Below are 25,309 nucleotides of genomic sequence, written 5' to 3'. Positions count from 1 at the left end.
GACTGGCTTGCTGGTCGAGGAGAGTGGCTGCTGAAACGAAACCTGCAGATTGCAAGTGGGAGCAGTTTCTTGATTACTGGCTGCCCACTCTCCCTGCTGCTGCAGTTACCTGGGGTATGGCCTGATGGCGGGACGTGCCGCGGTGCTGAGCGAGGAGGGCATGGAGGAGGGGCACCCATGCGTGCCCACCGGCCACACTGGCACTTATGAGTACGCGGGGAAGACGATGCAGATGAAGGCGCACAAGGTGACCATCGCGATGTTCATTGTTGGGGCATGTGCTGCAGGGGAGATGATGAGTAACTTGATGAGTAACTTGACCAAGTCTGCCACCATGGCCACAGCGCTGTCCCCACGCACACTCTCGCCTAGCCAGTTCTCCTACACACTCACCTGGCGCTGCCTGCACCCCCGCTCGTCTGCAGGACGGCCCCTCCCAGGAGACGTGCGAGAAAGTGGTGCTGAGCGCGCTGAAGCACCAGGCCGAGTGCGGTGCACCCCAGCTGCAGTGCACCTTCAACGGCGCCTGGGGTGGGCCCCGCGTGCCCAAGGTCTTCTACATTTCATCTTACTTCTGGGACCGTGCCACCGATGCAGGTGAGGGCTCAGGGGAGGTAAGCAGCGGGCAGCGAGCCAGGCACAGCCTGACGCCTTCGTTGTGCCTCTGCACCCTGTCGCACAGGCCTGATCCGCGATGCCAAGGCCAACCAGCAGGACATCAAGCCCTCAGAGTTTGGCGGCCTGGCCGGCAAGGCCTGCTCCACCGCGCTGGCCGAGCTGGGCGCCGCCTTCCCCGCAATCGCCGACGAGGTGCGCCCCTTCTTCTGTCTGGACCTGGCGTACGCCCACACCCTGCTCACCAAGGGCTTCAAGATCCCGGAGGACGCATCCATCCAGCTAGTGAAGCGGGTGGAGTACAATGGCGACCTGATCGAGGCGGCCTGGCCGCTGGGCGCTGCCATCAACGCGTTGGGCTGAGACAGGTTGGGCGCCTGGCCCCGCGCAACTGGCCACCCGCCCACACCCATGCGACCCAACTGCTTTGCTCTGTTCTTGCTCTGCTTCCTTCCCTCCTCCCCGCACAATACATTTCTTATGCTCCTCTATGCTGCTTGTTTCCTCCAGGTGCTTTGAGACAACACTGGTAATCTATCCTTGCTTGTGGATGGATGCATGTTTGCAAAATTGTTTGCACTCTTGGCTGATGCAGCTGCCAGCTCAGGCAGCATGCAACAGGTGCAGCAAGTGGGGCACTGGCTGCTGCTGCGAGGCCCACGATCTGGCCTGCCCTGAACGCTTGTTGTTGTGCATCTGGCTCCTGCCGAATGCAGCAGGTGCCCCTTAGCAGGACAAAACCACATGTGTAGAAACAAGCATGACAACCTCAACTAGCTCGCTGCAGGGCCGCTGCTGCTGCCACGCAGTGCCAGCACGCTGCGCAGCTCCTCGGCCACCCGCGCCAGCTCCTGCCGCCGCTGCGCCTCCTCCTCATTACGTGGAGGCCGCTTGGTGGCGCTGCCACCCTTGGGTTGCCCTGCGCCGCTGCCACCTGCTGCGCTGTGGTGCAGGCTGGGGTCTGCAAGGATGAAGGAGCCGCGGGCGCGGTCCAGACTTAAGATGCGGAACTTCTGCAGCTGGCCGATGCGGCGAGCGGTTGGGCGAGAGCACTGCCTCGCGGGCAGAAAGCCCACAACGCCCGCCACGCCCACAGAGAATCCGCGGTATATTGCGTTCAGGATGCGGCCTGCAAATGCAGGTTTGCGCGGCGGCGCAAGTGAGGCACGGCGAGGGGAGACCCACGCGCGTGGTGAGCAGGCCAGGGACTATAGCAAGCACGACAGACGCCTGCCACGCTCAGGCAGGTTGAACCTGTGCACCCCTGCACCACGCCATCGAGCCATTCCATGGTTTCTTCGCCATGCGTCATGGAGCCATGCCCCACCTTTAACCATCTCGCCACGCTTGTACCGCCCCTCCAACTCATTCCAGACGGCTGCCATGCGCCGCGCCGCCGCTGCCTGCACGCCGCTGACGAGCATGTCCCCTTCGAGCGTGCCGACAGACTCCAGAAACACCTGCACCACATCTCCCTCCCGCAGCTCGCCTGCACGGAAGGAGCCCAGGCAGTGGAGACACCAGCAGCGACTTGGGCTGGGCCATGACAAGAAGCATTCGGGGCCAGCTTGGCCAAGCAAATGCACAGCGCCATGCGCTGCTGGCGCAACAGGCAACCCTTGATGCCAGCCTGATCGGCAGGGCAGCCCGCGCACCTGGGCTGCGAGGCTTGTCGTCCTCTACAGTGGTGCCGACGACGCACTCTGGGGGCAGGTCTGCGCGGGCCACTCGGGCGGGCAGCAACCCCGTATCGAGCGTAACTGTGCGGCGTCCCATCTCCAGTATCTGCGCCCGAATCATGTGCCCCTCTAGGATGTGTGTGGGCAGCGATGAGTTGTGCATGCGCAACAGTTCCAGCTCTCCCTGCAGTCAGCCACCGATTGTGCAGGTGGCACAAAGTGGTTGCTTGGTTGGCTGTGGTTGTTTAAGGGAGAATCCTCAGCATCCTGAGTTGTGGCTGCATTTCAGCAGCCATGCCATTGTCAATGCTGAGTGGTTGCAGGTGCTGCGCCCAGCTTGCACCCAGCCGCCGATGGCCTACTTGCAGCTCCGACGGCGACGCCTCCTTGGGGCTGGCGGCGGGGACCACCTGCAGCTTGGCCAGCCTCTCGTAGTAGGGGCGCATGATGGGGTCGTCGCTGGGGAACATGGACAACTCGCTGTGCTTCGCAGTTGCCACGCCTGCCCGAGCTGCAGTGGACTCTGCGCGGGTGCCCAGTGCCCGGGCCGCTCGCCCTAGAGCCTGACGCAGCGCGATGCCGCTCATCGCAAGCACGCCCTGGCGCTGCAGCGGGAGCTACGGGCGGGTTGGGGCGGTGGCCGGGCCGCGAGCCCACGACCTGCTACCGCTCCAATGATGGCTAAGAGGAGCTTCATCGGTGGTAAAAGATTCCTGAGCTTGGTGAAGGGTGCTGAGCTGGCGGTGCGGCTGCCTCTGGCCTGGTCTGGCCTGTGTAACAAGCCGATCGGGCGTCTTTGCTTCTTGCACAGTTAAGTGGAGGGTGATCAGGACATATCTATGCAGGGCCGCCCAAGTTTCTAAGAGCCGCAGGGCGTAGGCCTTTGCTTTGCAGCCGGGAGCGGCTCGGCAGGGAGCCAGGATGGCGCGGGAGGTGGAGGAGCAGTACGTTCTGCGCGTCAAGGACCCCGTGCTTGCCGAGGAGCTTAGGTATGGCCTGCCGTCAAGCCGCACCGCCAGCCCGCCAGCCCGCCCGCCCCCTCGTGTTGTGTGCCCATCTGCACGCTTGGCAGTTCCTGTTCACTCCTGGCTGCTGCGCGATATCTGTGACGCAGGGCAGCGCTACGGCAGCCGGGGCCGCTTGACCCCGTCACGCAGCGTGCGCGCCTCGAGTTCACCGACAGCGACCGGCATGGCCACTTTGTGTGGGGTGACCGCCGATTTCCCGTCACCGTGCTCAACCTGCCCAGCGTGGTGGAGAGCTATAAAACTCTGGATGACATCAACCTGGTGAAGACGTGTGACATCGGGCAGGTGCGCAGTCAATGAATGGTGTGCTTGTGGTGAATGGGTGGGGTGCTTGCGGTCCAGGGCCCGCCATCAGTGGCTAACCGCCCACCCCACCCCACCCTGCCACCACGCCACGCACTCTGCAGGTGTTGGTGGTGGGAGACGACCCGGGGCTGGCAGCAGAGGCGGCAACGGGGGAGGCGCGAGATGGCATCACGCCACCAATGCGCAACGCACGTGAGCGCATCTTCCGCAAGCCAATCGACGTGCCGCCGCACGTGGTGCAGAAGGTGGAATATGACCTGTTGACCATCCTGGCGGTGAGCAAGCCTGCGGCTGGAATTGAAGGGAGAGCAGGTTGGGTGTGCAGCTGTGCACAGCCTGCCCCTGCCACCATTCCCTGTGTCTGCCAGCGGCTGCACCGTGTGCTCATCTTGCCTCGACTGGCTGGGTGCAGGGCGGCGCTCCCGAGGGCCTCAAGTTTGTGGACACTGAAGAGGAGTGGGTGGTGGATCCGGCCACGGGGCAGTGCGCGTGGCTGCCTGTGCGCCGATGACCGAAAGTTATACAGCGCTCTGGAAAACAGGCCCTGAGTTGTATGCAGCTTGTACCTTATCACGTACCATGTTTTCATTCATTCTTGCTCCTTCCCGCCTCGTTTTTCTCTTTTTCCGCTTCAATTTTCAAGGAAACACTGCCGACGCCAGCGCCGACGCCAGCTGGCCAGTGCCGACGCCAGCTGACGCTAGCTCACCCGCTGAGTTTCCCAGCTCCAGTATCAGGTGGACCCCGGTTAGACTTCTGAATGTCGGGGAGGGTCCTGCTGTCCGCTGGGGTGACCGCTGACCGCGGGAGCTGAACGCGCCGCTGCGGCGCGCTGCCAGCCTGTCGGCGCACCTCCCCAGACATCCTCCCACTTGCATCATTCTTCTTCTTCGACTCCTTGTGGTCGGTTTGCGGTTGCCAGGGCCTGTGCGGCGGTCGCGACCATAATCCTATGCACGCGCAGTGCCTGCCTGTTGCCTACAGCCGGCCCTCTGCGCAAGATGTCTTGCTGGCGCCGCAGCCCGCTAGCCGGCGCCAGCGCTGCGGTGCCCAGCTCGCCCGACGGTGGCTGCCCGCCGGCGCTGTGCATGCGGTGCCTGGCAGACGGTGCCCAACAACAGCCGCCGGGAGCCAGCAGCCTGGACCACCGGCTCATGAACCACAGGTGAGCAAAGTATACAGCGCTTGGGGACCCTGCGGCAAGCAAGCGGCATGCACCCTGGGACGAGAGTACACAAAGCCGCGATGAAGTTGTGGCTGTGGCCCCTGCAGTCGCCGGTGCTGGTGCTAGCTGGTTTTTTTCTTGAAGAGCTGGCCACGGTGCGCCAGCTGCTGGACTCCATTGGTGGGGAAACCGTTCGTGTGCTACCCACCACTCCAGCTCTACTGCGTGCACCGGCTTACGAGGCGCTGCTGGCGCCGGAGCCGGCCTGGGACCGCCCTGCACCGCCCGAGTGGCAGCCCGGCGGCGGCTGGGGCCAGCAGCGCATGGCGCTGATGGCAGGCATAGCGTAAGTATCTGCTGGGGTGCAGTGCCAGCCAGCCATGTGGCAGCGCATTTACGTCCTGCTGCTCGCCTGCGGTCATCTTTGAGCCTTTGAGCGCTTGCAGTCGTGGGGCATTAACCCACTCTCCGTCGGGCTGTCGCTGGCGCAGGGAGGAGGGAAGGCAGATGGTGGTGGACCTACTGGAGGAGGCGGGGATGCCTGGTGTGGTGCCCGCTGTGGTCACACCTGCCACCCAGGACGCAGTGCTGGGCGAGGTGTTGGCAGCAGCACTCAAGGCCCACCGCCAAGGCAGACCCAGCTCAAGCAGGGCAGCATCCACCTTGGCAGCAGAATCTCCTGCAGCGGCTGTGCAGCAGGAGGCGGAAGTGGACCTGCCAGTGTCCTTTGTGGATGAGCTGCCGCCGTTGCAGGCGCTGGTGCCGGAGGTCTGGCAGCCGGCAGAGGCTGACAGCAAGGCAGAGACAGCTGGCGTCACCGGCTCTGAGGTGGTGCAGGCTGAGTTTTTCGAGGCGCCACGGCACCGGCCGGAGGAAGATGATGACTGCCCTGCAGCTAGAGCAGCATCAACAGCGGCGGCACAAGAGGCGGTGGAAGTACCGCTCGACATCATTGACAGCATCGTGGCTGACAGTGAGCGCAGCGTTGTGGACCTTCCTTTGGATGAGATGGACAGCGAGGAGCTGCTGGCAGCGGCACGGGCTGCAATGGGGCTGGATGAAGCGGAGCTCCAGAAGCTGGTGGATGATGCCGCTGTACAGACCGCTTCTGCTTTGAACGTGCCCTTTGTGTCTGGTAGGGCTGGTTCTGCGGTGGGCCCCAGCAGCAGCGGCGTCAGCAGGAAGCCGTGGGAAACTCCTGGGGCGAGCCAGGCTAAGCAGCCAGGCACCCAGCAGCACAAGGGCTTCGGCAGCACGCCGTTGAGGATTGGCCTCAAGGCACACAGCAAGACGGGCAACGAGACAGGCAGCAAGGCTGGCAGCAGCAATGGCAGCAGCAGTGTTCGCCGCGGCACTGCTGGTGCCTCCAGCCAGGACCGAAATTCATCCAACTCAGCGTCGCCGCCACCAGCTGCCACGCAACGAAGGAATAGTGCAGCCAAGGCACCGGGCGCTACCCCTGCTACTGCCAGCCACAGCATGGGCGGTGATGACTCAGTAGCAAGGCCGGGGGGCAAGTCTGAGGGCACCATCATCCCTCCTGTTGAAAGCTTCGTCCTGTCGAAGTCGCAGCTCAAGGCGGTAACTGAGAAGCACGGGCTGGACTTTGAGGAGCTTTTGCGGGGCCTGTCGGAGCGGGGTATCCCGCTGTCCGACTGACAGATCTGGCTTCCTTTTTATTTGCTGGGGGGCTTAAGTGTTAATGCAAAATTACTAATGCAATCATGATGCCTTATTGTGTAGCGTTCGCTTGTGCTGAAAATCACAGTCAACCCTGGGCCCTGCTCGCTATGCGCAGAGCGGGAGCCTTTCCATGCCGCTGCATTTGGCGGGAAAATGCACGTGAATTAGAAATAGAGAACTGGGGCGCGCTCGTGATGAGAGGTGCAATCATGACAGGTAGGTTAAGTACAATCAGCGCTGCCGCCGACTCGGGGGCCGGCCAACTGTCATCAGCGGCTTTGACATGCCTGCGTCAGAAGAAGACTCTCCGCTCCTGGCGTGCCGTCACCATGGCTGAATATACATCAGCAGGCCAGAGCTGCTTGCCAGGGTCCACATCCTCCACCCGCCAGCTCTCCCGGCTGCAGTAGGACAGCATCGCGAGCGCGCCCACGCGTTCCTGGCCGTTGCTGCCTTCATCCACGTTGCCACTGCTGGCACTGTCCTCCTTGGAGTGCGCAGGAGCAGGTCCTGCGGCTGCTGCATTGTCGGTCGCAAGCAGGCGCCGTCGGCGCTCGCTGTCATCAGATGCAGCCGAGGACGGCGCTCCCCAGTTGCCAGCAAAGAAGAGCAGTGGGCCATAGTCACAGGAGGGTAGCGCGATGGACTGGGCATTGTTCGACGGGTAAATGTTCCACCACGTTACGTTTGAACCTGCAGTTAAGAGACAAGGCACAAGTGAGAAGCAATGAGAGGGTCTGGAGAGTCGCTGGATGATCACATGTCCTCGTGGCAACCAACCTCTCCAGCCCCGGCACGCACCGCTATGTGCGCCACGGAAAGAAGCGCCGCCAGACTGGAATGCACGCGTGGCCCTGCCCATGTCGATATTGCTGAGCAAGTTGTTGTGGGTGCCTGCATGGTCGAGCAGAGAGACACCAGCCCAGCTGCACGCTCCTTAATTCATGCCGCCACAACTGCTGTGCTGCAGGAGCTGCCGGCTGCGAGCTGTTCAGCGCAGAGCGACGGCCACCTGGCTGTTGCAAGCGCAAGCAGACTGAGCAACCAGATGCTGCCAGCCCCACCAACTATATTCCCTGCCGCTGGCACCTTACCTCCGCGGTGGCTGTCAATGTTGACGTCTGTGCCCCGGCCATTGGCGTAGACGCAGGACTCGGAGAAGATGGCCAGGGAGAGGTCATGGAACCAGCGGAAGTTGATCACAAACCTGTTTGCAGGAGAGACGGCAGCGGCAGGCGCAGGGTGGATGTCAGCAGTGAGCCAGCCCTGGCAGGCAGGCAGCCTGCCCACACCTCTGGCTACCTGCACCTAGGAGGCCTTCCCACCTGGTCATCAGCACATTGCTCGACTGTTGAATCCAGAGGCCATGGTGGCCGTTGCGGTCGTTCATGTTGGGAGCCGACCTGCAGGAAGGGGAGGAGCTTAAACCAGGTAGTCAACACGAGGTCAAATCGGAGGCGTCAGTCCTCCCATGTTGAAGCCCCCGCCTGCATATCTTCCCTGCACGCCTGGTGCAGCAGGCCAAGGCCAACCTGGTCTTGGTGATGTCAGTCTGCACGTCGGTGACTGTTACGAAGTCTGCACCATTCACTATGAACGCATTGTCTGCATTCACGACCCGAATCTGCAGCAGCCACACCCAGGCTATCAGCAGCATGGAACGGCACACCTGGAACATGCACACCCTGCCGCCGCCCCACACCTGGCGCATCCAGCAGTTGACGCCGCTATAGATGCCCAGCGCATTGTAGCCCTTCACATTCAGGTGATCAAAGTAGGAGCCTGCAGACGAAGACAGCCATGGTGATTTGGGCATTCAAGCATGTGCACAGCCAAACTGGCTGGGTCGCACAACTCCTTTGCCTGCCTCCAGCAATGCGAGGGCACCACAAAGACCTTGCACTCACTCCAGGGGAACTCAATGTTCAGCATCTCAAATCCGCTGTTCTGGACAGTGGGGTTGAAGTTGTGCACCACCGGCTGCAGTTTAGGGGGGCCAATGAAAGATGGTGAAACTGATAACAGCGAGGCAAGTGCCTACCGGCCCTGGACTGAGGTCCAAGCCATGGGTCCAGCCATTGCCTTGCTCACCTGCCATCTCAGGCGTACATCATATGGGAGGGAGCGCACAAACTCAACCCAGTTGGGCCCAACGGCAGACACCCTGCAATTCACAGAGAGATGATGGCCTTGGTTGGTCCATGATATGCTTGCTAGTTTTCGTCATGCCACAGGCTGTTCAAAAGCCTGGGTGTTAGACACCATCTACCTGGAGACAAAGCGGATATGATCGTCGTTGGGATAAACACCTGCATGCCAGCAAGGTTGTGTGTTGCTTGCAGTGAGCTGAGGCAAGCCGGGAATGGTTGACTGCACCGGCTGCAGCAGTGCGCATGCAATCAAACTCCATCCCAACCTTGCATGGATTCCCCGCTCACCGCCATTGCGCCCGCTGTCAGCAATATTCTCTCCGTACAGATAGGCGTCAAGGGTGCCATCCAGAGCAAGCCCTGGGGCACGCTCCCCGCCGCTGCTGCCGCTGTCATCTTCGGGGTCGGCCAGCAGCGCATTGGCGGCAAAATGCCCCACAGCCAGCAGCCATGGATCCATGCCCAGCGGGTTGGTGGCGTTGGGCTCAAACCACTGCGCCGGCACCTTGTCTGGGTTGGCAGCCAGGGCCTCTGCCTGCTGGGCCTCTGCCACAAACGAGGCGCTGAGGGCAGCTTGGAGGGCTGGGTCATCAAACAGGCGTGCCACCAGCGGCACCTCGTCTCCGGACGGTGCAGGAGCCGACGCCTGCCGCAGCCCGCGTCGCGAGTTCTGCTGCCGATCGACTTGCTCGCTGGCCAGCAGGCCGCGTCGCCGCCCATTCCGGTTGTTAGGCGCGGTCACAAAGATGCGCAGCCACTGCCCCACCTTGATTTTGCTGGTGGAGGCCACCTGCAAGCATGCAGGATAAGAGGTGCGGCTACCAAACATCAGCAGTCCTGACCTTCAACCACCATGCATTGCTTCTAATGCAAGGTGCCTCCAGTTGCTTGATCTGAGTGCTTGAAAGGGTTGCCTGATGCCTGCAGCTTGCTCACCGTAACGCGGCGGCTGCCCTTGGGCACAGTGGCCGTGATGGTGGTCACAAAGTTGCGAGTGTCCTTGCTGTCAGGGTTTTTGCCCAGGATGCTGCACACAGCGGGCAGTTAGGCAGACAGATGTTGATAGCAGCATGGTGGCTGGTGGCGCGCATTGGGGCGCCAACTGGGGCCGGTTTCATTCACTCTGCCCGATTGGATGACTGATAGAATGGCAGCAGAGCCTTGGAGCCCTCACGTGAGCCAGGTGCCACCAAATGCCCAGGCCTGGCCGGTGCCATACACCTCCGCCAGGCCAAGGGGAAAGACAAGGGTGGTAGAGCCTACGCCTGCGCCTCTCAGCACCACGTTGCTCTGGCTGATGGTGATCGTCTTTGTGATCTTGTAGCGCCCCGCTGGCACCAGCACTGCCACTCCCTGGCCAGTGATGGCTGCCTCTTTGGATGCGGCATCCACGGCATTTAGGAAGGCATTGCTGTCATCTGCAGGCAGGAGCCGAAGGTAGTTTGAGGAAATGCATCAGCGGGCGAGTGTCTTTGAGACGCCTGCCCTCCCCAATCTGCTGCAACCGCATTCAGTACAGGCAGCCATAGGTTCTCTGCAACATGCATCTGGCTCCGAGCACGCACGATGCAGTGGCGTGCCTCTCACCCGCCCTGCCGTCTCCGTTGGCGCCATAGTCCCGTACATTATACTTGGCGGGGTAGGTGGGGATGGCCTGGGCATTTGCTGCATCGAGTGCACGCACCCATAGCCAAGCAGGTAAAGCGAGAGCTGGGTCAGACTGTCATTCAGGTTTCCCGTTGGATAGGGATCCAAAGCTTGGCAGTACAACACACCTGCAAAGCCCGCCTGGCTGAAGTCAGGCAGTCGCTGGCCAGAGGACCACAGCTCGCCATTGCGTCCCCACAGCGATGAGGTCTGGGCATTTGGCGGCAAAGATGGCCCTGCGGGAGGAGGCCGTGGGCTGGGTGGCGGAGGGTTTGGGGGGCGTGGGCTAGGAGACGGACTGGGGGGACGTGGAGAAGGCGGTGGGCTGATGGCGGCGGGCGGCGGGGAGAGTGGGAAGGTGTTGCCGCCCACGGAAGGTGGGCTCAATACAAAAGGGTTGGAGCTGGAGCAGCACGGCAGGGGAGCACATCTTATCAGTCAGAACCTTGTCTTGCTGTCTCTGATGCAAGCTTTCTCCACTTTCGCGCAAGCTTTCTCCACATTCGCTATGATTGTTTGCCTTCCAGTAGTAAAAAGCCGCTGCGAACACAGCAGGCGCTAACCTGTTTGATTCGGGGTCCAACAATGGTTGGCACCTGCAGACACAGTTGCCACAAGTTGTCATGGCCGGTTTGGCGACCAATCCCCGAGGCATCGGCAGACGGCGAGCTTGCTACTGCTGCTCACCTGTAGCCAAACTGCAGGCTCTTGCGGATGGTGGGGCAGGGGTCATCAAAGATGGCGTTGACCGCGGGCACCATGCAGGCCACCTGCCCCACGCATGCGGCGGACATGATTCTGCGGCAGCGGCAGAGCAGTAGCACTTTGGATGGAGCTAGGTGCAGCACTTGGGCTGCTGCTCTCTAGCAACCCAATGTCAGACCAAGCAGCAACTGCCCCCGCGTTTTCAGGACAGATACGAGATGCGGGCCCCAGTAACTGATGCGTGGCAGGCCAGCTATTGCTGGTGCAGCAACTCAGTTTGCAAGCAAGACGCAGCCCTCACGTGTAGCTGAGTGAAGAATTGCAGCGGCCCTCCACGTTGCCATAGATGGCGTTCTCCACTCGGGTGATGAGCCACCCAGCATCCAGGCACCCCGCCAGTGCCACCTCGCCCTCCTGCACGCTTACCAGGGCATCTGCACGGCAGCAGCACCATGCCATCGCCCCTCAGCTGTTGTGGTTACCAGGTAGGGGCAGGGGCAGCCTGCAGCACATTAACAGCACGCCAGCATAGCAACATATCACCACACCTGTGAACCTGCTCCAGTCAATGTTCACCGGTAGATCATCATCGGGCAGCGGGTCACTGCCTTCAGTGGGCGGCGGCGGGCTGCTGCTCTCTGTGCAGGCGCCGCTGAGGCAGTGTTGCCCACAGAAGCGGTCCGTGTACCCGCACACGCCCTGCGCAGCACGAGGGTGGTGCAGCAGGGAGTGCCATGCCAGTCTATGTGCCGCTGGTTTGTCCCCTGCCACTTTCAGTCCCTGCTGCTGCGCAAGGAGGCAGGCAGGCCATGCCACGCATGCATCAGGTTGATGCACTGCTGACCAGGGCTCCCTCAACTCACCCAGATGGCGCAGCAGGCAGTGGAATCTTGGCAGGGTGTCGTCTTGCCGCAGGGCAGCCAGTAGTCGTCGAGCGAAGCGGCATTTGCAGTTTTGTTGGCAGTGTCTGCAGGGCACCGATGCGTTGGATGCAGTAGGATGGGTCAACAGGCGCTCGCAGACCGCTGCCGCCTGATGCCCCTGCAGGCGGCACCGCACCGGCGCCCGGCCTGACCGCAGTGCGAGCCGTCCGGCCCGCTGCTACTCGGAACACCCCTCATGCGATACACGGCCGCGGCCCACCAGTCAGCACGGTCTTGGCTCGCGCGCCAGCCGCGACCATGAGAAGGCACACCAGCGCAAGCGCGGGGCTGCTGCGGGGCGGGAACATGATCGCACTACCCCAAAGAGCTTCCTACAGTGCTCAGCCCGTGCTCCAAGGCCGCCAACAACCCGGCAGTTTCTACAGCCGCGGCACAGAGGCGGCGGCAACGCCACAGGAATGTCGGCGATCAGGTTTACAGAGCATCAGCACAAAAGTTGGGGAGGTGGGCGGTCCTGCATTTCAACCTCGGCTGTCAGTTATTCTTAAACTTCTACCGCCAGCTGTGCGCGGTGCAGGAGCTGGCCTGGAGCGTAACCGTCAATCGCTATCCGGCCGAGCATACTGTCGGTCTAATTGCAGGCAGGCTTGTGGGCTGCAAGGCGCCAGCAAGGGCCCTTGCCCGCCACGACCCCACCTCTTTCAAGAGCAGAAATGTAGCATGTTATGCTAACTTGGGCAACAGGTGCATTGGGCGGAAGAATTTGGGGCGCGAGCGGGCGGCAGTAGGCATGCAGTGAGGAGCGGCCGGCAGTACGCGGGCGGTGAGGACTCGACTTGTATGGCGGCAAGAGCTCAGACTGCTCATGCCATTGCGGAGAGAACACAAGAGAACACAGTTAGAGGGAGCAATTCTACTTCACGTCCAGACTTTGATGGTGCCATCTACGGAGGAGGTGAGCAGGCAGTCGCCCTTGGGGTGCACCGCCAGGCTGCAGACAACGTCCGTGTGCGCCTGGAACGACTGCACCAGCTCCGCATCGACCAGCTCCCAGCATAGCACCCGCCCATCCTCTGCACGCCAACACAAAAAGGGGAGGGGCTGCGCGCTGACCTGAGCACGAGTCATTGGGCACAGCAGGCTGCGCCCAGTTGAGGAACGTGAATGCAGCTGTCACAGTGTCCCAGCACACTGCTCTCGCAACCGCGCCAGCGCACCCGATGACCCGACAACATATGCATCAGAGGGAGTGAAGCAGCAGTCCATCTTGAAGGTGCCGTGTTTATGGCCTGGAGCAGCAGACAAACAAGGCAGCAGCACAAAGCTGTGGGCAGCTGCTGCTTGGGGTACGTGCTCAGTGCTTCACCTTTCATCAACGGGGCCGCACAGCCTGCGCACACTGATGCCAGGAACTGCCTACCTGTGTATTCCGCAAGCAGGTCGCCATCTGCCCTGTCCAAAAGCCGGATCGTGCCATCCATGCAAGCTGCTAGCACGCAGTTGTGGTCGTGGCTGACTGCGACAGCAGCAGCAGCAGTAGGCAGGGACCGTAGCATGCACCCCCAAACACGCAGTCACACGGGGGGGAATGTAGCTAGCAGCGAATGCATTCAGGTGGGCAGGCAGACCAGGGCGGGGTTGCTGCACGCACCCTTGACGCAGGTGATGGGGTGGTGCAGCTCGTCGGTGAAGAGGCGACCCATGCGCACGTCAAACCGCCGCAGGCTGCCATCCACGCTGCCCGCTAGGATCTCGGCACTGCGTAGCAGCAGGAAATGAGGAAAGGCAGAGGTCTGTCATTTGTCCAGCTTGCATTGCATGGGACAGCCAGGCACTGAGACTGGTCCTGCCTTACCGTTCCGTCACTGCGACAGATGTGACCGAGTCTCGGCAGTCCTTCATCACCTGGATGGCGTCGATGGAGCGAGAGCGGCAGTCCCATACCTTGACAGCAGCATCATAGCCGCCGCTCACCAGCACGTCGTTGTTGGGGCTGAGGCAGAGCTGCGATCGAACCGGGGAGGGCCAGCAAGCTGGGCTGGCTGAGGTGGGTGATGGCATGCAAACTGGCATGCGGCAGCAGATGCGAGCATTGGTGACAACACAGCACATTATAACAACAACCTTCCTTCCTCACTGTGTTGATGTAGGCATCGTGCCCACGGAACTTGCGGATGATGTTGCCGGTGGAGACATCCCAAAGAAACACTTGACGATCGCCGCCGCACGAGGCAAACCTACGGCATGGTGGTAGCGCCGGCGCAGGTGATTGGAGCAGCTGAATGGACGTTGCCCTGGAGAGGCGCGGCCCTGCCCAAAGGTGGAACCTGCCAGGCTCCCCACTGAACATGCCATGTATTGCATGGCTTGGTTCATCCAGCCAGCCATCAAAGCGGTTCATCCAGCCAGCCATCAAAGCCTCAATGCCTCACTTGCTGTTATCGGAAACAACTGCCGCGTCGCGAACATCGTATCCATGCCCTGTGTACACCTTGATGGGGATGCCGCGGTGCGGGTTCCACAGCCGCACGGTACGGTCCTGTGGCCACAATGGGTGGTGTGGGGTGGTGTGGTGGAGGGCATGCATGTGCGAGGCCGGTGGCAGCAGGCGGAGGGATTCGCACGTGAACAGCAGGGCAAGCGACTGGAGGGACAGTTTATCCATCGCGGCGGCGGCAGCAGGCGCACCTTGCCGCAGGACAGGCAGTAGGTGCCCTGCATGTTGAACCGCACCGCCAGAACTGGGCCCTCGTGCCCCCTCAGACAGTGTGTTTCGCTGCTGGGCAGCTTCTCATTGGGAGGCAGCAAAGACCCAGGGGCGGGTGCCGGACCCAGCGGCCTTGAGCGGCTGGGCATGCTATGCTGGCTGTAAAGGCCGCCGCCCTGCGAGTGTGCTGAACTGGCCTATGATGGCGAACTGGGGGCGTGGCTTGGCCTGCAGGAGGGCGGGGGCAGTGCTGGAACCGCGTTGGCGGCGAGCGGCGCGTGTCGGTCGGCGCTGCCGGCAGCGCTGCAGGCCAGGCGAAGGATGGGTCGCCAGTTTGCCGGCCGGCAACCATGCCTGCAGCACGAGTGGCGAGACCAGGCCACACCACTGTGACAAGGAGTGGCTGCCATTGCCCTGGACCGCCCTGCAGGTAAAAGAGGTCGTGCAGCCTGAAATGTATACAGATCTGGGGCGATGGACTCATCGCATTTGGATTTGTGTGCGTTGTGTCCGCGTTGGCGCCAGCCAGACAAACATCCCAAGCTGAATTCAGTTTGCGCACTGCATTCCTCCGCATCCACAACTACTCCACATACCGCGCTGCGCCCTCCCGCCCTCACTGCACTGCAGTTTGTTGGCTCTCTGTCTGGTGATCGCTTGGGCCGGCGCTTTGTAAGTCCCAGGCTGAACTGCAGCGGCGTGCGGTGTGATGGAGCGCCCCCGGGCAGTGCTTTTGCTGCTGTTGGGCCTCCTGTGCTTGCTGGAGGCTGGCAGCGGGCTGCCCGCACAGAGCGGGTCGCTGAAGCGGAAGAAAAAGAAGAAGGGGAGCTCGGTGGAGCTGCGCCTGCTGAATGAGAGCCAGGCGGGCAGCGGCAGCAGCGCGAGCGGCCCCGACTACCTGTACCTGGCGCTTCGCCGCTATCTCAACAACCAGGAGCTCACAGAATGGCTGCAGAGTTACGAGAAGCGGTGCAAGAGCATAGCGCGGCTCACCAAGATAGGCACTAGTGCGCAGGACAGGTGCGGCACGGTGGGGGGCACGGCGTGGCAGGCCGCGGGGGGCGGGTGTCGCGGGCGGGCGCAGCAGGTGGTGCCAGCTTCCTATGCCTCTGCAGTGCAGCTGTTGCTTCTGCCCAAGCACCACGGGCAATTTATTCCCTCTGCAATTTACTGCTGTGTCGGCTGCTGCTGCCCTGCAGGCCGCTGTGGGCCCTAGAGATTAGCGACCGGCCTGGGCAGGCAGAGGCGGAGCCTGCGGTCAAGTACGTGGGCGGCGTGCATGGCGATGAGCCCACAGGGCGTGTGCTGACGCTGGCGCTGGCAGAGTGGCTGTGCGCCAACTACAAGACCGATGCCCGGGCCAAGCGCATCATTTCCACCATGCATCTCTGGCTGCTACCCGCCATGAACCCTGATGGCTTTGATGCTCGGTCACGAGGCAACAGGTGCGTGCAGGCAGGGAATGCCCCTTAGCTTTGTTCATGCCGGTGTGTATGCCACCCCCGTGATGCGTTTCTGTGCTCCCGCGCCCCACGCATCGCCGCAGTGCGGGCCAGGACTTGAACCGCGACTTCCCCGACCGCTTCTCCTCGCCCCCGATGGAGCCAAGTGGGTCGGAGCAGCCCGAGACAAAAGCCATCATGGACTGGACTCTGGCCACTGGGTTTGTGGCCTCGGCCAGCATGCACGAGGTGGGGCCCAGGGGCAGTGCGCAGAGCGGGCGCTCATGTGTGCAGGGGCCATGTAGCGATGGCTGCGGCAGCTGCGCAGGTCAGCTGCCCGTGGTGAAGTTTTTCAGGGCGGCGGGGCAGCTAGATAGAGGGTGGCTCGGCAGCATGCCTGGACCCTCCATCCGGTGCCCCTGCCTCTTGGCCGTGTTCTACCTGCAGGGCGCGCTGGTGGCCAACTATCCCTGGGATGGCACCGACGACCGGTCCACGCGCTACGAGGCCTGCCCCGATGATGCTGTCTTCCGGCACCTGGCCACACTCTATGCCTCCACGCACAAGCACATGGCCTCGCCAGACAATGCGGTGAGTGGGTGGTGAGGGTGCGCACGCAAGAGGGACGGTTGGCAGGGGCAAAAGCACACCGGTGTGTGTGTGCTCTGTGAACGAGGCAGCTTCAGCCTGAGCCTCACCACCTCGCCCGCCCCACCATACCGCTTGCAGGAGTTCCCCAACGGCGGCACCACCAACGGCGCCAACTGGTACCCCATCTATGGCAGCATGCAGGACTGGAACTACGTCGTGGGCCACTGCCTGGAGCTGACGCTGGAGCTCAGGTGGGACGGTGCGGGGCCAGGGCGGGAACGTTGGATGTGAGCCGGCCGAGCTCGTCGCTCTGTTGTCACGCAAGCATTACACAGCTCCTGTTGATCTGCACCTCCGCCCTTGCATTGCTGCAGCCCGACCAAATGGCCGCAGGAGTCGGGGCTTGCCAAGCTGTGGGATGATAACCGCGACGCGCTCCTGGCCTTCCCGCTGACGGCTGCATACGGCGGGTGCGCAAACCTGGAGGTCACATGGCCAACCAGCTGCCAGCCCAACCTGCTGCGCTTGGCCCAGCATCTTGCAGCAGCCCGGCACCCACCACCTGTTGACATCATGCGCTCCGTGTGTGCCGTGCAGCGTTTGGGGCAGCGTTCACGCAGAGGGCAAGCTGCGCTCCAAGGGGGCGGAGCTGGTGGCGCTTGGCGGGGCCAACGTCACAGGTATGGGCGCCCTGGCTGGCGGGCTAGCAGCTGGCTGGGTTGAGTGTGACCTGCTTGCTTGATGGCCGTGCAGCGCGTAGCCGGCCCCCTGGCTTCCACCTTGCTGTTGCCGGCCCCCCCCACGCACGTCCATGCCGCAGTGGTGGGCATTTCCACGGTGACAGCGACTCGCGAAGGGTTTGGTGACTACTACCGCCCCCTGGCACCTGGACGTTACATGGTGATGGTGAGCAAGGAGGGTTATAAGCCCTTTTCAGCCAACCTCACCGTCCCCGAGGACGGTTCCGGCGCGCAGCGGCACTTTCTGCTGGCGCGCGAGGGCAGCAGCAGCGGCGGCGAGGTGGCCTACAGCCTGCGCAGCCTAGGGCAGCCGCCCGATGGCGGCGGCAGCGAGGGCGTGCTGCCGTGGAAAGGTCGCCGCAGCAGTGCAGAGGTCGCCCCGGCCAGCAGTGCTGTCTCAGCGGCCTCCAGGGGACGCGATCGATTGCTGATGCTTGGCGCCGGAGCAGTGACTGTCTACGGCCTGGTGATCACGCACCGCCGTTTGCAGCGCAGGAGCCACAGGCGTGTGGCATGAGCTGTTGTGACCTGCTCCTGCTCCTCTCTCTGCCATTTTTTCCTGCTCCTTCCCTCTGCTCATTTATCTTCTCCTTGCTGCTCGTTTGTGCTGCCCTTTTGCTGATCTGTAAGTGTGACCAGCCACTCTGCAGTCCAAGGTCCAGCGCCCCATGCCCGTGCACTCCAGCGCCGTGCACCCTCTGACGTACCACGGCCATGCACATGTCAGCCAACATAATGAGGTTACAGGAGGACTATTTATAATCCTTCATTTAGTCCTCATTTCTACCAGGTAGAAAAGGATTGGCCAACTGGGAAGAAAGGGCTCGCCACAGAATGCAACGACAAGCCAAGTGTACGGACGGCTTGCAAGTACTAGTAGGTCATGGTGCATGCCAGCCATGTACTCGGTTGTTTGAAACACTGCTGTGCTGGCTTGCAGTTTGCGAAGGCTCAGGCTCACTCTTCAGGGAACAGGTCGATATCTGCAGCAGGGGAAAACACACGGGGCCAATGTGGCTGGCAGCAGGCAACGCCAGAGGTCTGAGGCCAGCAATTGCGCACACACTTACAGCCGCTCTGCAGCGTGAAGATGAGGATGGCGGTGACGCTGTAGCCCACGGCAAGGAAGACTGCAGAGAGGTTGTCAACCTGCAGCTCCCCCGTGCAGCGGGGTCAATCCCAACTCAGAACGCCTCACCACTGGGCAACGAGCACACAATAGGTCAAGCAAGAAGTGCACCGGCCCAACACCTGGCAGCCCTCACCAGGTGCCCAACGTGCTGCCCAAAAGCCTGGTCAGCAGTCATCTGCCGAAATGTGGTGGCTGTGCTGACAGGCGCTGCTCTCTGCACCCAGCAACGGCAACACAGGCAGGAGGCGGTGGCATGCTGACTCTTCAGCGGGCAGGCAAGCAGGCACAACCACGTAACTCACCTTTGGTGAACGGAAAAAGATGCCAAACTGCCGGCGCGGGGTGCGCTCTGCCATCAAATCGCCATTGGCGATGCTGGCGTCGCCCCGCTGTGGTGGCTTGAAGCAGCTGCTGCATGTAAAGTTGAACCAGCCCTGCTTGTTGTCAACTGCTGTCTGCATGTCTGGCTTCTCAGCATCCACGTCGACACCGTCTGTTGCTGTTGACTGCTGCTGCTCTTCATCCTCAGGGCAGGTGTCTGCAGGAATGGCAGCACTGGCTGCCGAGGCTAGTGTGGGGTTCTGGCCGCCCTCCAGCTTGCCCTGGTCCCGGAGCTTGCAGTACCGCCGCCACGCCTCCTTCCGCTTCTGCACCACACGGGGCAGGAGGCAGGCTCGCGCTTGTTTCCAGAGTTGTTGCCCTGCTGCCCCTGGCACACGCACAAGTGGCATGCACATGTCAGTAGCGTACGAGGTAGAGCACCACGTGTGCCTGCTCGCCTTTGTCTCTTGCTTCTTCTCATAGCGACAAACAATATGAAAAACCGCGATGCTCTCGATGGCCAGCAAAAACAGGAAGAGGTGGGTGTAGGTCGTGAGCACCAGCTGTTGCGTGGGCACCACGTAGCTGCAGGGGGAAGCAGTGGGGTGCGCCAGTCAGGGGCACACAAGCGGGGCGGCAGGCAGGCAGGCAAGTAGGCAGGCAAGCAGGCAGTACCTCACCTGGATGTGGGTATCTGGCCAATGCCGACAAACTGCACGGCTGCAGCGAGGGAACAGCAGCCCACAAACTCCCAGGTTCCCGTAGCAGCTACAGGAATGCTTGAAGCAATGGACACTGCCCATCCGAGAAGCTGTCTCACCGGTCAGCGCCAAGAACAGAGTGACCACCATCTCCAACCGGGTTTCCAGAGAGCTCTCGCCTGCGATATGCCAAACAGCACTGTTTGGTGAAGAGTACACACCCGAGGCACCGGGAACGAGCTCGACACATCACACTCACTTGTGAATTCACTCTTCGAAGAACGTCATCAACCCAAGAGTGAAGACCAGCACAACAGGTAAGACGGCGTTGATCAAACTAGGCTTCCAAAACCGCTCAATCGCGCAGTAGGAAGCAAGCAGCTGGTCATTCACACCGCTGCAGCAAAGGGACCGCCATGTGCCAGGATTCAGCAGCAGCAATGCTCGACACCAGAGGAGGAGTAACAGCAGAAAACGATGGACAGCAGCAGCAGCAGCGGGAAAACCAGCAGCAGCAACAGCAGCCAGCAGCCAGGAGCCATACGTGAACACGTTGATGGGGTTGCCCTCGTCATCCACGAGGCCGCCGGTGATGCGGGCATTGGGTGGGGCCAGGGGCATGGGGTCGTACGGATTGGAGGTAAGGTCTGAGTATTGGCTGTACCAGTTGCCCATGTCAACAGAGTAGGTCTCCAGCGAGTAGTCGGTCACTGCCCAGGAGCTTGCGTCATCTCCGCGGCCGATTGTGTAGATCTGCTGGGCCGACAAGCAAAGTTAGCTGAAGCGCCAGCGTCGCAAAGTCAGCAGCCAGGCACGGGTGGCGAACAACGCCTGCTGGGTAGCAACTGCAGGCAGGCTTGCCTTCGTTCCACCGCTGGATGGCACCACCGTGATCCCGCTGTGGTTGTAACCATACAATTCTTCTGTGCTGATCAGTCTCGTGGGGTCATAGAACCGCAGCTCCAACGCCAGGTCAAAGCTATCAAACGGGAAGTGGCTGAAGTCCATTGGCTGTGCCAGAGGAGGGGCAGGGGAGAGGAGCATGGCAAACGTATAAGGGAGCGAGGTCGCATCTATGTTACACTGTGTCGACAACAGTATGGCAGCCCTTGCACCCATGCACCTTGGTCCAGCCCCCCGGCCTGCCAGGGCGGTCACCTGGTAGTAGATGCCATGCACGCGGACCTCCCACAGCATGCTGCCATCGTCGGCGGCAAAGATGTTGTACATGATTTCCCGATCTTGCGGGAAGCCGTAGGCATTCTGCGGCAGAGGTGCAGGACCATGCCACCGGCGCAAGGCATGTCGTCAGCTTGGATGCAGAGCAGGGAAGCGCCTGGTGTGCCCCATGCACAGAACCTTTGCTACCTTGAAAAAAAACGAGGGTAAGAAAATATTGTCGCAGCACAACAACGCGTCCACGTTGCTGCAGTAGAAGTCGCACTTGAACGAAGAGTTGGTGATTGCCTGCACCGATTGCTCTGCAAAAAAGCCGGCGGAAGCAGCAGAGCGCTGCAGGTGGAGGCAGGTGGCAACAACAGGCCTTGGTCCGGCACAGCAACAGCGGCAAGGGGCCGTCGGGAGTTTTCCCTTCATCATCGTCGCCCTTTGCCCAGCTGGGGTTGCTGGTGCCAAAGCCCCACAGCCAGCCGTCACCCTCACCCTGGATGGCTTCAACTGCAGAGTAGTCTGTCCAAGAGAGATAGAAATAATGCACGCCCTCCCACCGGTAGTTATCCTCATAGACTTCCAGACGTCGGTCCAGATACACACTGACGAAAGCCGCAACGGCAGACGCAGTCAGATCGCAGGCTGTGCAGTTTCTTGCAATTCTTGGCCGTGCGATGCAGGCAGCCGATACAGATCTGCCTCACCTCACGAACACTTCTGTGGTCTCAGGGCGAGGGAGTCCCCGACCATTCAGCGGACTGCGGGGCGGTAGGTGGGCGGCAGCAGCGGGTTGAGATCAGCCATGCCCGGGGCAGCTCCACTGGCATGATCACAAGGCGCCCGCACCTCTCCAACTGCGCGCTGCAGGGGCTAATGGCCAGCAGCGCCATTCCCAAGAGGAAGGCCACCCCCATGCTGTCCTCGGGACTGGCAGGCTGCCACTCTTGGTTCAGTCTCAGCGATCACGCAGCGGAGGGCAGCTGGCGCTGCGGCGGCTGCAGCAACGGCCAGCCGCGAAGTTGGCGTGTGCCCGCCAAAACCGATGCTTGTAGCAAAGTGGCTGAATGTGCGCGAGATTGGTCTGCTAAGAAGGTCTTGGCTGCGGTATATCAGACTGACCGTCCAGCAGTGAAGTACAGTGGTACGGCGGGATGTCTGGAGCAATTGTGCAAATTTTCAACACAAGCATATTGTTACCAGCTCAATTGATCGAATGAACGACACCGCGACCTGAGAGGGGGAGGAGTGCCGCTCATGCTACTGGGAACAAGTCGATGTCTGCAGCAGAGCGGGACGCGTGCGGGGCGGTCTGCCAGCCAGGCTGGTGGTAGGGTGGAGGCTATCAAGCGGCACACGCATGCACTTACAGCCGCTCTGCAGCGTGAAGATGAGGATGGCGGTGACGCTGTAGCCCACGGCGAGGAAGACCGCAGAGAGGTTGTCCACCTGCAGCTCCCCACGTGGCACGATCTCAATCCAAACCCTTGCTGCGAGCCACAGGCCAAGCCAAACGACTGGCAGCCTCACCATGTGCTCAATGTACTGCCCAAAAGCTTCATCTGCAGTCATCTGCCCCAATGTGGTAACCGAGCGCAGTCCCTGCAGTGGCAGCGGCGGCATGTGGCAGCAGCAGGAATAGGAACTGACCGCCTCCGTGGTGGTGCAGCATGCAGCATGTGGTGCATGCTGTTGTTTTCAATGCTCAGGGAACTTGAAAAAATAGCCTCTTTCAGGAGCGCTCACTCTGTCTGCCTTCTTCGTCGAATGGAAGAAAATGCCAAAAGACTTTCTCCGATACTTGCTCTCTGCTGCTGCCTCACTCTCCACGTGATGACCCTCCTGCTGCCGGGCGCCGAAGCAGGTGCTGCAGGCGAAGACCGTGCCCGGCCTGCTCCCAGCCACCTTCTCTTCGCCACCAATTCCACTGCTGTTGGCTTCTTGCTGCTCCAAATCCAGCTTGGCCTGTGGAGCACTGGCTGCCGAGGCTAGTGTGGGATTTTGGCCACCCTCCAGCTTGCCCTGGTCCCGGAGCTTGCAGTACCGCCGCCACGCCTCCTTCCGCTTCTGCACCACACGGGGCAGGAGGCAGGCTCGCGCTTGTTTCCAGAGTTGTTGCCCTGCTGCCGCTGGCACACGCACAAGTGGCATGCACATGTCAGTGGCATACGAGGTGGAGCACCACGTGTGCCTGCTCGCCTTTGTCTCTTGCTTCTTCTCATAGCGACAAACAATATGAAAAACCGCGATGCTCTCGATGGCCAGCAAAAACAGGAAGATGTAGGTCGTGAGCACCAGCTGTTGCGTGGGCACCACGTAGCTGCAGGGGGAAGCAGTGGGGTGCGCCAGTCAGGGGCACACAAGCGGGGCGGCAGGCAGGCAGGCAAGTAGGCAGGCAAGTAGGCAGGCGGGCGGGCAGCACCACACCTGGATGTGGGTATCTGGCCAATGACAACAAACTGCACGGCTGCAGCGAGGGAACAGCAGCGCAGGGCAAGAGAGCAGGCTCTGAGGCACTTGAACGGTCTACAGGCAGAGCAGAAAGCATGCCAGCAGCCTCCCAAGCTTCCCCGCACCGCCGCCCACCCGCTCGCAGCTGTCTCACCGGTCAGTGCCAAGAACAGGGTGACCACAATCTCCAGGCGGGTGTCCAGAGAGCTCTCGCCTGCAGTAGGCCAAACAATGCTGTATAAACAAACCCCAGGCACTCAAGGGGTCGAGCCCGAACACTCACTCGTGAAGAACGTCATCAACCCAAGAGTGAAGACCAGCACAACAGGTAAGACGGCGTTGATGAGGGATGGTTTCCAGAACCGTTCAACTGTGATTAGAATGGCAAGGTGCTGGTCAGTCACACCACTGTGGCAGGAGGGTGGTTGGGAGGCAGGGTAGGGGTTGAAGAGGAAAGAAACGTCAGCAGGCACATTGAACAGGGGCGGTGCGGCAACAGGTCCACCCCAGCGCCCAGGCAGCACGGCAGTACTGGCGGCCACAACCCCGCCGCCACCCTGCCGTGTCCCACTCACTTGAATACGTTCAGGAGGTTGCCGCTTTCATCCACGTATCCGCCCGTCTGATTCGCATTGACAGGGGCCAGGGGCATGGGATCGTACGGATCGGAGTTGAGGTCTGAGTATTGGCTGAACCACGACCCCATGTCGACAGAGTAGGTCTCCAGCGAGTAGTCGGTCACCGCCCAGGAGCTTGCATCATCTCCGCGGCCAATCGTGTAGATCTGGAGGCAGCAACAAGGCGGGTGGGCGTGGCACAAATGGTAGTACGCGGGAGGCAGGTGCTGCAGGCTGACGGCCACTTGACATCATTCTGCTTCAAAATGGTGTAAGTGCAACGCCGCATCGCTGGCACCAGCTCACCTTCTTGCCGCCGCTGGATGGCACCACTGTGACGCCAGTGTGGTTGGCGCCCCACAGCCAATCTGTGCTGATCAGGATCGTGGGGTCATACAACCGCAGCTCCAACGCCAGGTCAAAGCTATCGAACGGGAAGTGGCTAAAGTCCATTGGCTGTGCCAGAGGAGGGGCAGGAAAGAGGAGCACAGCACATGTACATGGCAGCAAGGCCACACACATGCTGCGCTGTCGACAACAGTATGGCAGCCCTTGCACCCATGCACCTTGGTCCAGCCCCTACTGCCACCGGGCGGTCACCTGGTAGTAGATGCCATGCACGCGGACCTCCCATAGCATGCTGCCGTCGTCGGCAGGGTACATGATTTCCCGATCTTGCGGGAAGCCGTAGGCATTCTGTGGCGGGGGTGCAGGAACAATGCAATCGGCGCAAAGCATGTACACGGGGACGCATTGAGCGACCAAACAATCGGCACCGTCGCAATGGCAAACACTCGTGCCTTGCACACAAACAAACTACACAGCACCCCAGGTGTACCATGCTACGCTGTGCTGCACTGTGCTCCTGCTGCGCTGTCGTGCAGTGCAAGTGGCTGCCCCGCCTGGCAGAATACCTTGAAGAAGAAGGAGGGCAGGTAAATGTTGCTGCAACACAGGGCCTGCTCCAGCACATTGCTGCAGTAGAAGTCGCACTTGAACGACGAGTTGGTAAGCACTTGCTCCGACTGGGCTGCAGGGATATGGTTTTGGGCGGGGTTAGAAGGGCTGCCCATTGGTCCAAGGAGCAGGTAGATTATGCCGCCTCACCCTGCATCGTGTCAAAGGCAGAAAAGTCCGTCCAGGCGATGTAGAAGTACACAACCGCCTCCCATCTGTAATTGTCTTCGTTCACTGGAGGGCAGAGAGGGGCAGGGCGCACCAGCTGTGTGCCCCACCCGCAGGTGGAAGGGCGCCCAAGCATTCTTTGTTGCTGCTTTTCTGGCATGGATCTCACCATCCAGTAGGCGATCCAGGTACGCACTCACAAACACAGCAGTTGTCTCCAACCGTGGCACGCCCTGCCCCTTCAACGGGCTGCAAGCAGGGCAGGCCAGGCTTGCTGCTCGCAGCGGCGGCGGCGGCGGCCGGCGCAAGGGCGAGCATCCGCGCACTAGCCCGACTGAGCTGCCGGTGCGCTCTCTCACCTCTCCATCTGCGCATCTGTGAGGTGCAGGGCCAGCAGTAGCGCCACCAATGTGACCCCCAGTTTCACGACGCCCATGTCTTTGCGGATTTCCT

At 61.4% G+C, this 25,309-nt stretch overlaps 7 protein-coding genes across 7 annotated transcripts; 2 read left to right on the top strand and 5 right to left on the bottom strand.

The window, feature by feature from the left end:
- Window positions 1-1,179: 1,179 nt before the first annotated feature.
- Window positions 1,180-2,951, bottom strand: CHLNCDRAFT_56588 (hypothetical protein). The gene is made up of 4 exons (XM_005851839.1): window positions 2,657-2,951; window positions 2,271-2,478; window positions 1,943-2,104; window positions 1,180-1,744 (listed from the first exon to the last, which is right to left on the bottom strand). The coding sequence occupies exons 1-4, from the start codon at window positions 2,879-2,881 to the stop codon at window positions 1,389-1,391; spliced, it is 951 nt and encodes a 316-aa protein (XP_005851901.1). The 5' UTR covers window positions 2,882-2,951; the 3' UTR covers window positions 1,180-1,388.
- Window positions 2,952-3,215: 264 nt separating this feature from the next.
- Window positions 3,216-6,452, top strand: CHLNCDRAFT_133513 (hypothetical protein; the record flags this gene model as incomplete). The annotated part of the gene is made up of 8 exons (XM_005852170.1): window positions 3,216-3,283; window positions 3,409-3,607; window positions 3,730-3,903; window positions 4,041-4,127; window positions 4,901-5,139; window positions 5,285-5,390; window positions 5,490-6,134; window positions 6,366-6,452. The coding sequence occupies 8 exons, from the start codon at window positions 3,216-3,218 to the stop codon at window positions 6,450-6,452; spliced, it is 1,605 nt and encodes a 534-aa protein (XP_005852232.1).
- Window positions 6,453-6,768: 316 nt separating this feature from the next.
- Window positions 6,769-12,209, bottom strand: CHLNCDRAFT_133512 (hypothetical protein; the record flags this gene model as incomplete). The annotated part of the gene is made up of 18 exons (XM_005851838.1): window positions 6,769-7,169; window positions 7,278-7,370; window positions 7,571-7,683; window positions 7,769-7,879; window positions 8,009-8,258; window positions 8,384-8,456; window positions 8,568-8,640; window positions 8,746-8,785; window positions 8,915-9,416; window positions 9,563-9,653; window positions 9,801-10,044; window positions 10,214-10,280; window positions 10,473-10,509; window positions 10,961-11,071; window positions 11,280-11,412; window positions 11,527-11,677; window positions 11,842-11,945; window positions 12,122-12,209. The coding sequence occupies 18 exons, from the start codon at window positions 12,207-12,209 to the stop codon at window positions 6,769-6,771; spliced, it is 2,682 nt and encodes an 893-aa protein (XP_005851900.1).
- Window positions 12,210-12,780: 571 nt separating this feature from the next.
- Window positions 12,781-15,021, bottom strand: CHLNCDRAFT_33649 (hypothetical protein; the record flags this gene model as incomplete). Its single annotated transcript, XM_005851837.1, has 9 exons — window positions 14,924-15,021; window positions 14,551-14,797; window positions 14,295-14,401; window positions 14,000-14,099; window positions 13,718-13,866; window positions 13,514-13,620; window positions 13,283-13,378; window positions 13,080-13,151; window positions 12,781-12,935 (listed from the first exon to the last, which is right to left on the bottom strand). Exons 2-9 carry the CDS (start codon window positions 14,716-14,718, stop codon window positions 12,781-12,783), a joined length of 954 nt encoding a protein of 317 aa, XP_005851899.1. The 5' UTR covers window positions 14,719-14,797; window positions 14,924-15,021.
- A 257-nt stretch (window positions 15,022-15,278) lies between these two features.
- On the top strand, window positions 15,279-16,893 carry CHLNCDRAFT_49638 (hypothetical protein; the record flags this gene model as incomplete). Its single annotated transcript, XM_005852169.1, has 5 exons — window positions 15,279-15,589; window positions 15,769-16,014; window positions 16,116-16,260; window positions 16,459-16,602; window positions 16,741-16,893. 5 exons carry the CDS (start codon window positions 15,279-15,281, stop codon window positions 16,891-16,893), a joined length of 999 nt encoding a protein of 332 aa, XP_005852231.1.
- Window positions 16,894-18,299: 1,406 nt separating this feature from the next.
- Window positions 18,300-21,580, bottom strand: CHLNCDRAFT_133509 (hypothetical protein; the record flags this gene model as incomplete). Its single annotated transcript, XM_005851836.1, has 12 exons — window positions 18,300-18,325; window positions 18,413-18,491; window positions 18,777-19,121; window positions 19,299-19,380; window positions 19,476-19,515; window positions 19,616-19,675; window positions 20,003-20,249; window positions 20,382-20,507; window positions 20,655-20,759; window positions 20,919-20,977; window positions 21,159-21,268; window positions 21,513-21,580. 12 exons carry the CDS (start codon window positions 21,578-21,580, stop codon window positions 18,300-18,302), a joined length of 1,347 nt encoding a protein of 448 aa, XP_005851898.1.
- Window positions 21,581-21,918: 338 nt separating this feature from the next.
- On the bottom strand, window positions 21,919-25,292 carry CHLNCDRAFT_133508 (hypothetical protein; the record flags this gene model as incomplete). Its single annotated transcript, XM_005851835.1, has 15 exons — window positions 21,919-21,944; window positions 22,034-22,112; window positions 22,194-22,265; window positions 22,569-22,730; window positions 22,908-22,983; window positions 23,091-23,130; window positions 23,269-23,328; window positions 23,398-23,522; window positions 23,690-23,898; window positions 24,038-24,187; window positions 24,332-24,427; window positions 24,646-24,761; window positions 24,839-24,922; window positions 25,026-25,105; window positions 25,216-25,292. The coding sequence occupies 15 exons, from the start codon at window positions 25,290-25,292 to the stop codon at window positions 21,919-21,921; spliced, it is 1,452 nt and encodes a 483-aa protein (XP_005851897.1).
- Between the last annotated feature and the right edge of the window lie 17 nt (window positions 25,293-25,309).

Source organism: Chlorella variabilis (assembly GCF_000147415.1).
Source record: "Chlorella variabilis unplaced genomic scaffold CHLNCscaffold_1, whole genome shotgun sequence".
Taxonomy (NCBI): domain Eukaryota; kingdom Viridiplantae; phylum Chlorophyta; class Trebouxiophyceae; order Chlorellales; family Chlorellaceae; genus Chlorella; species Chlorella variabilis.
Note: the sequence above shows the minus strand (reverse complement) of the source record. Positions and strands in the feature narration are given on the sequence as shown.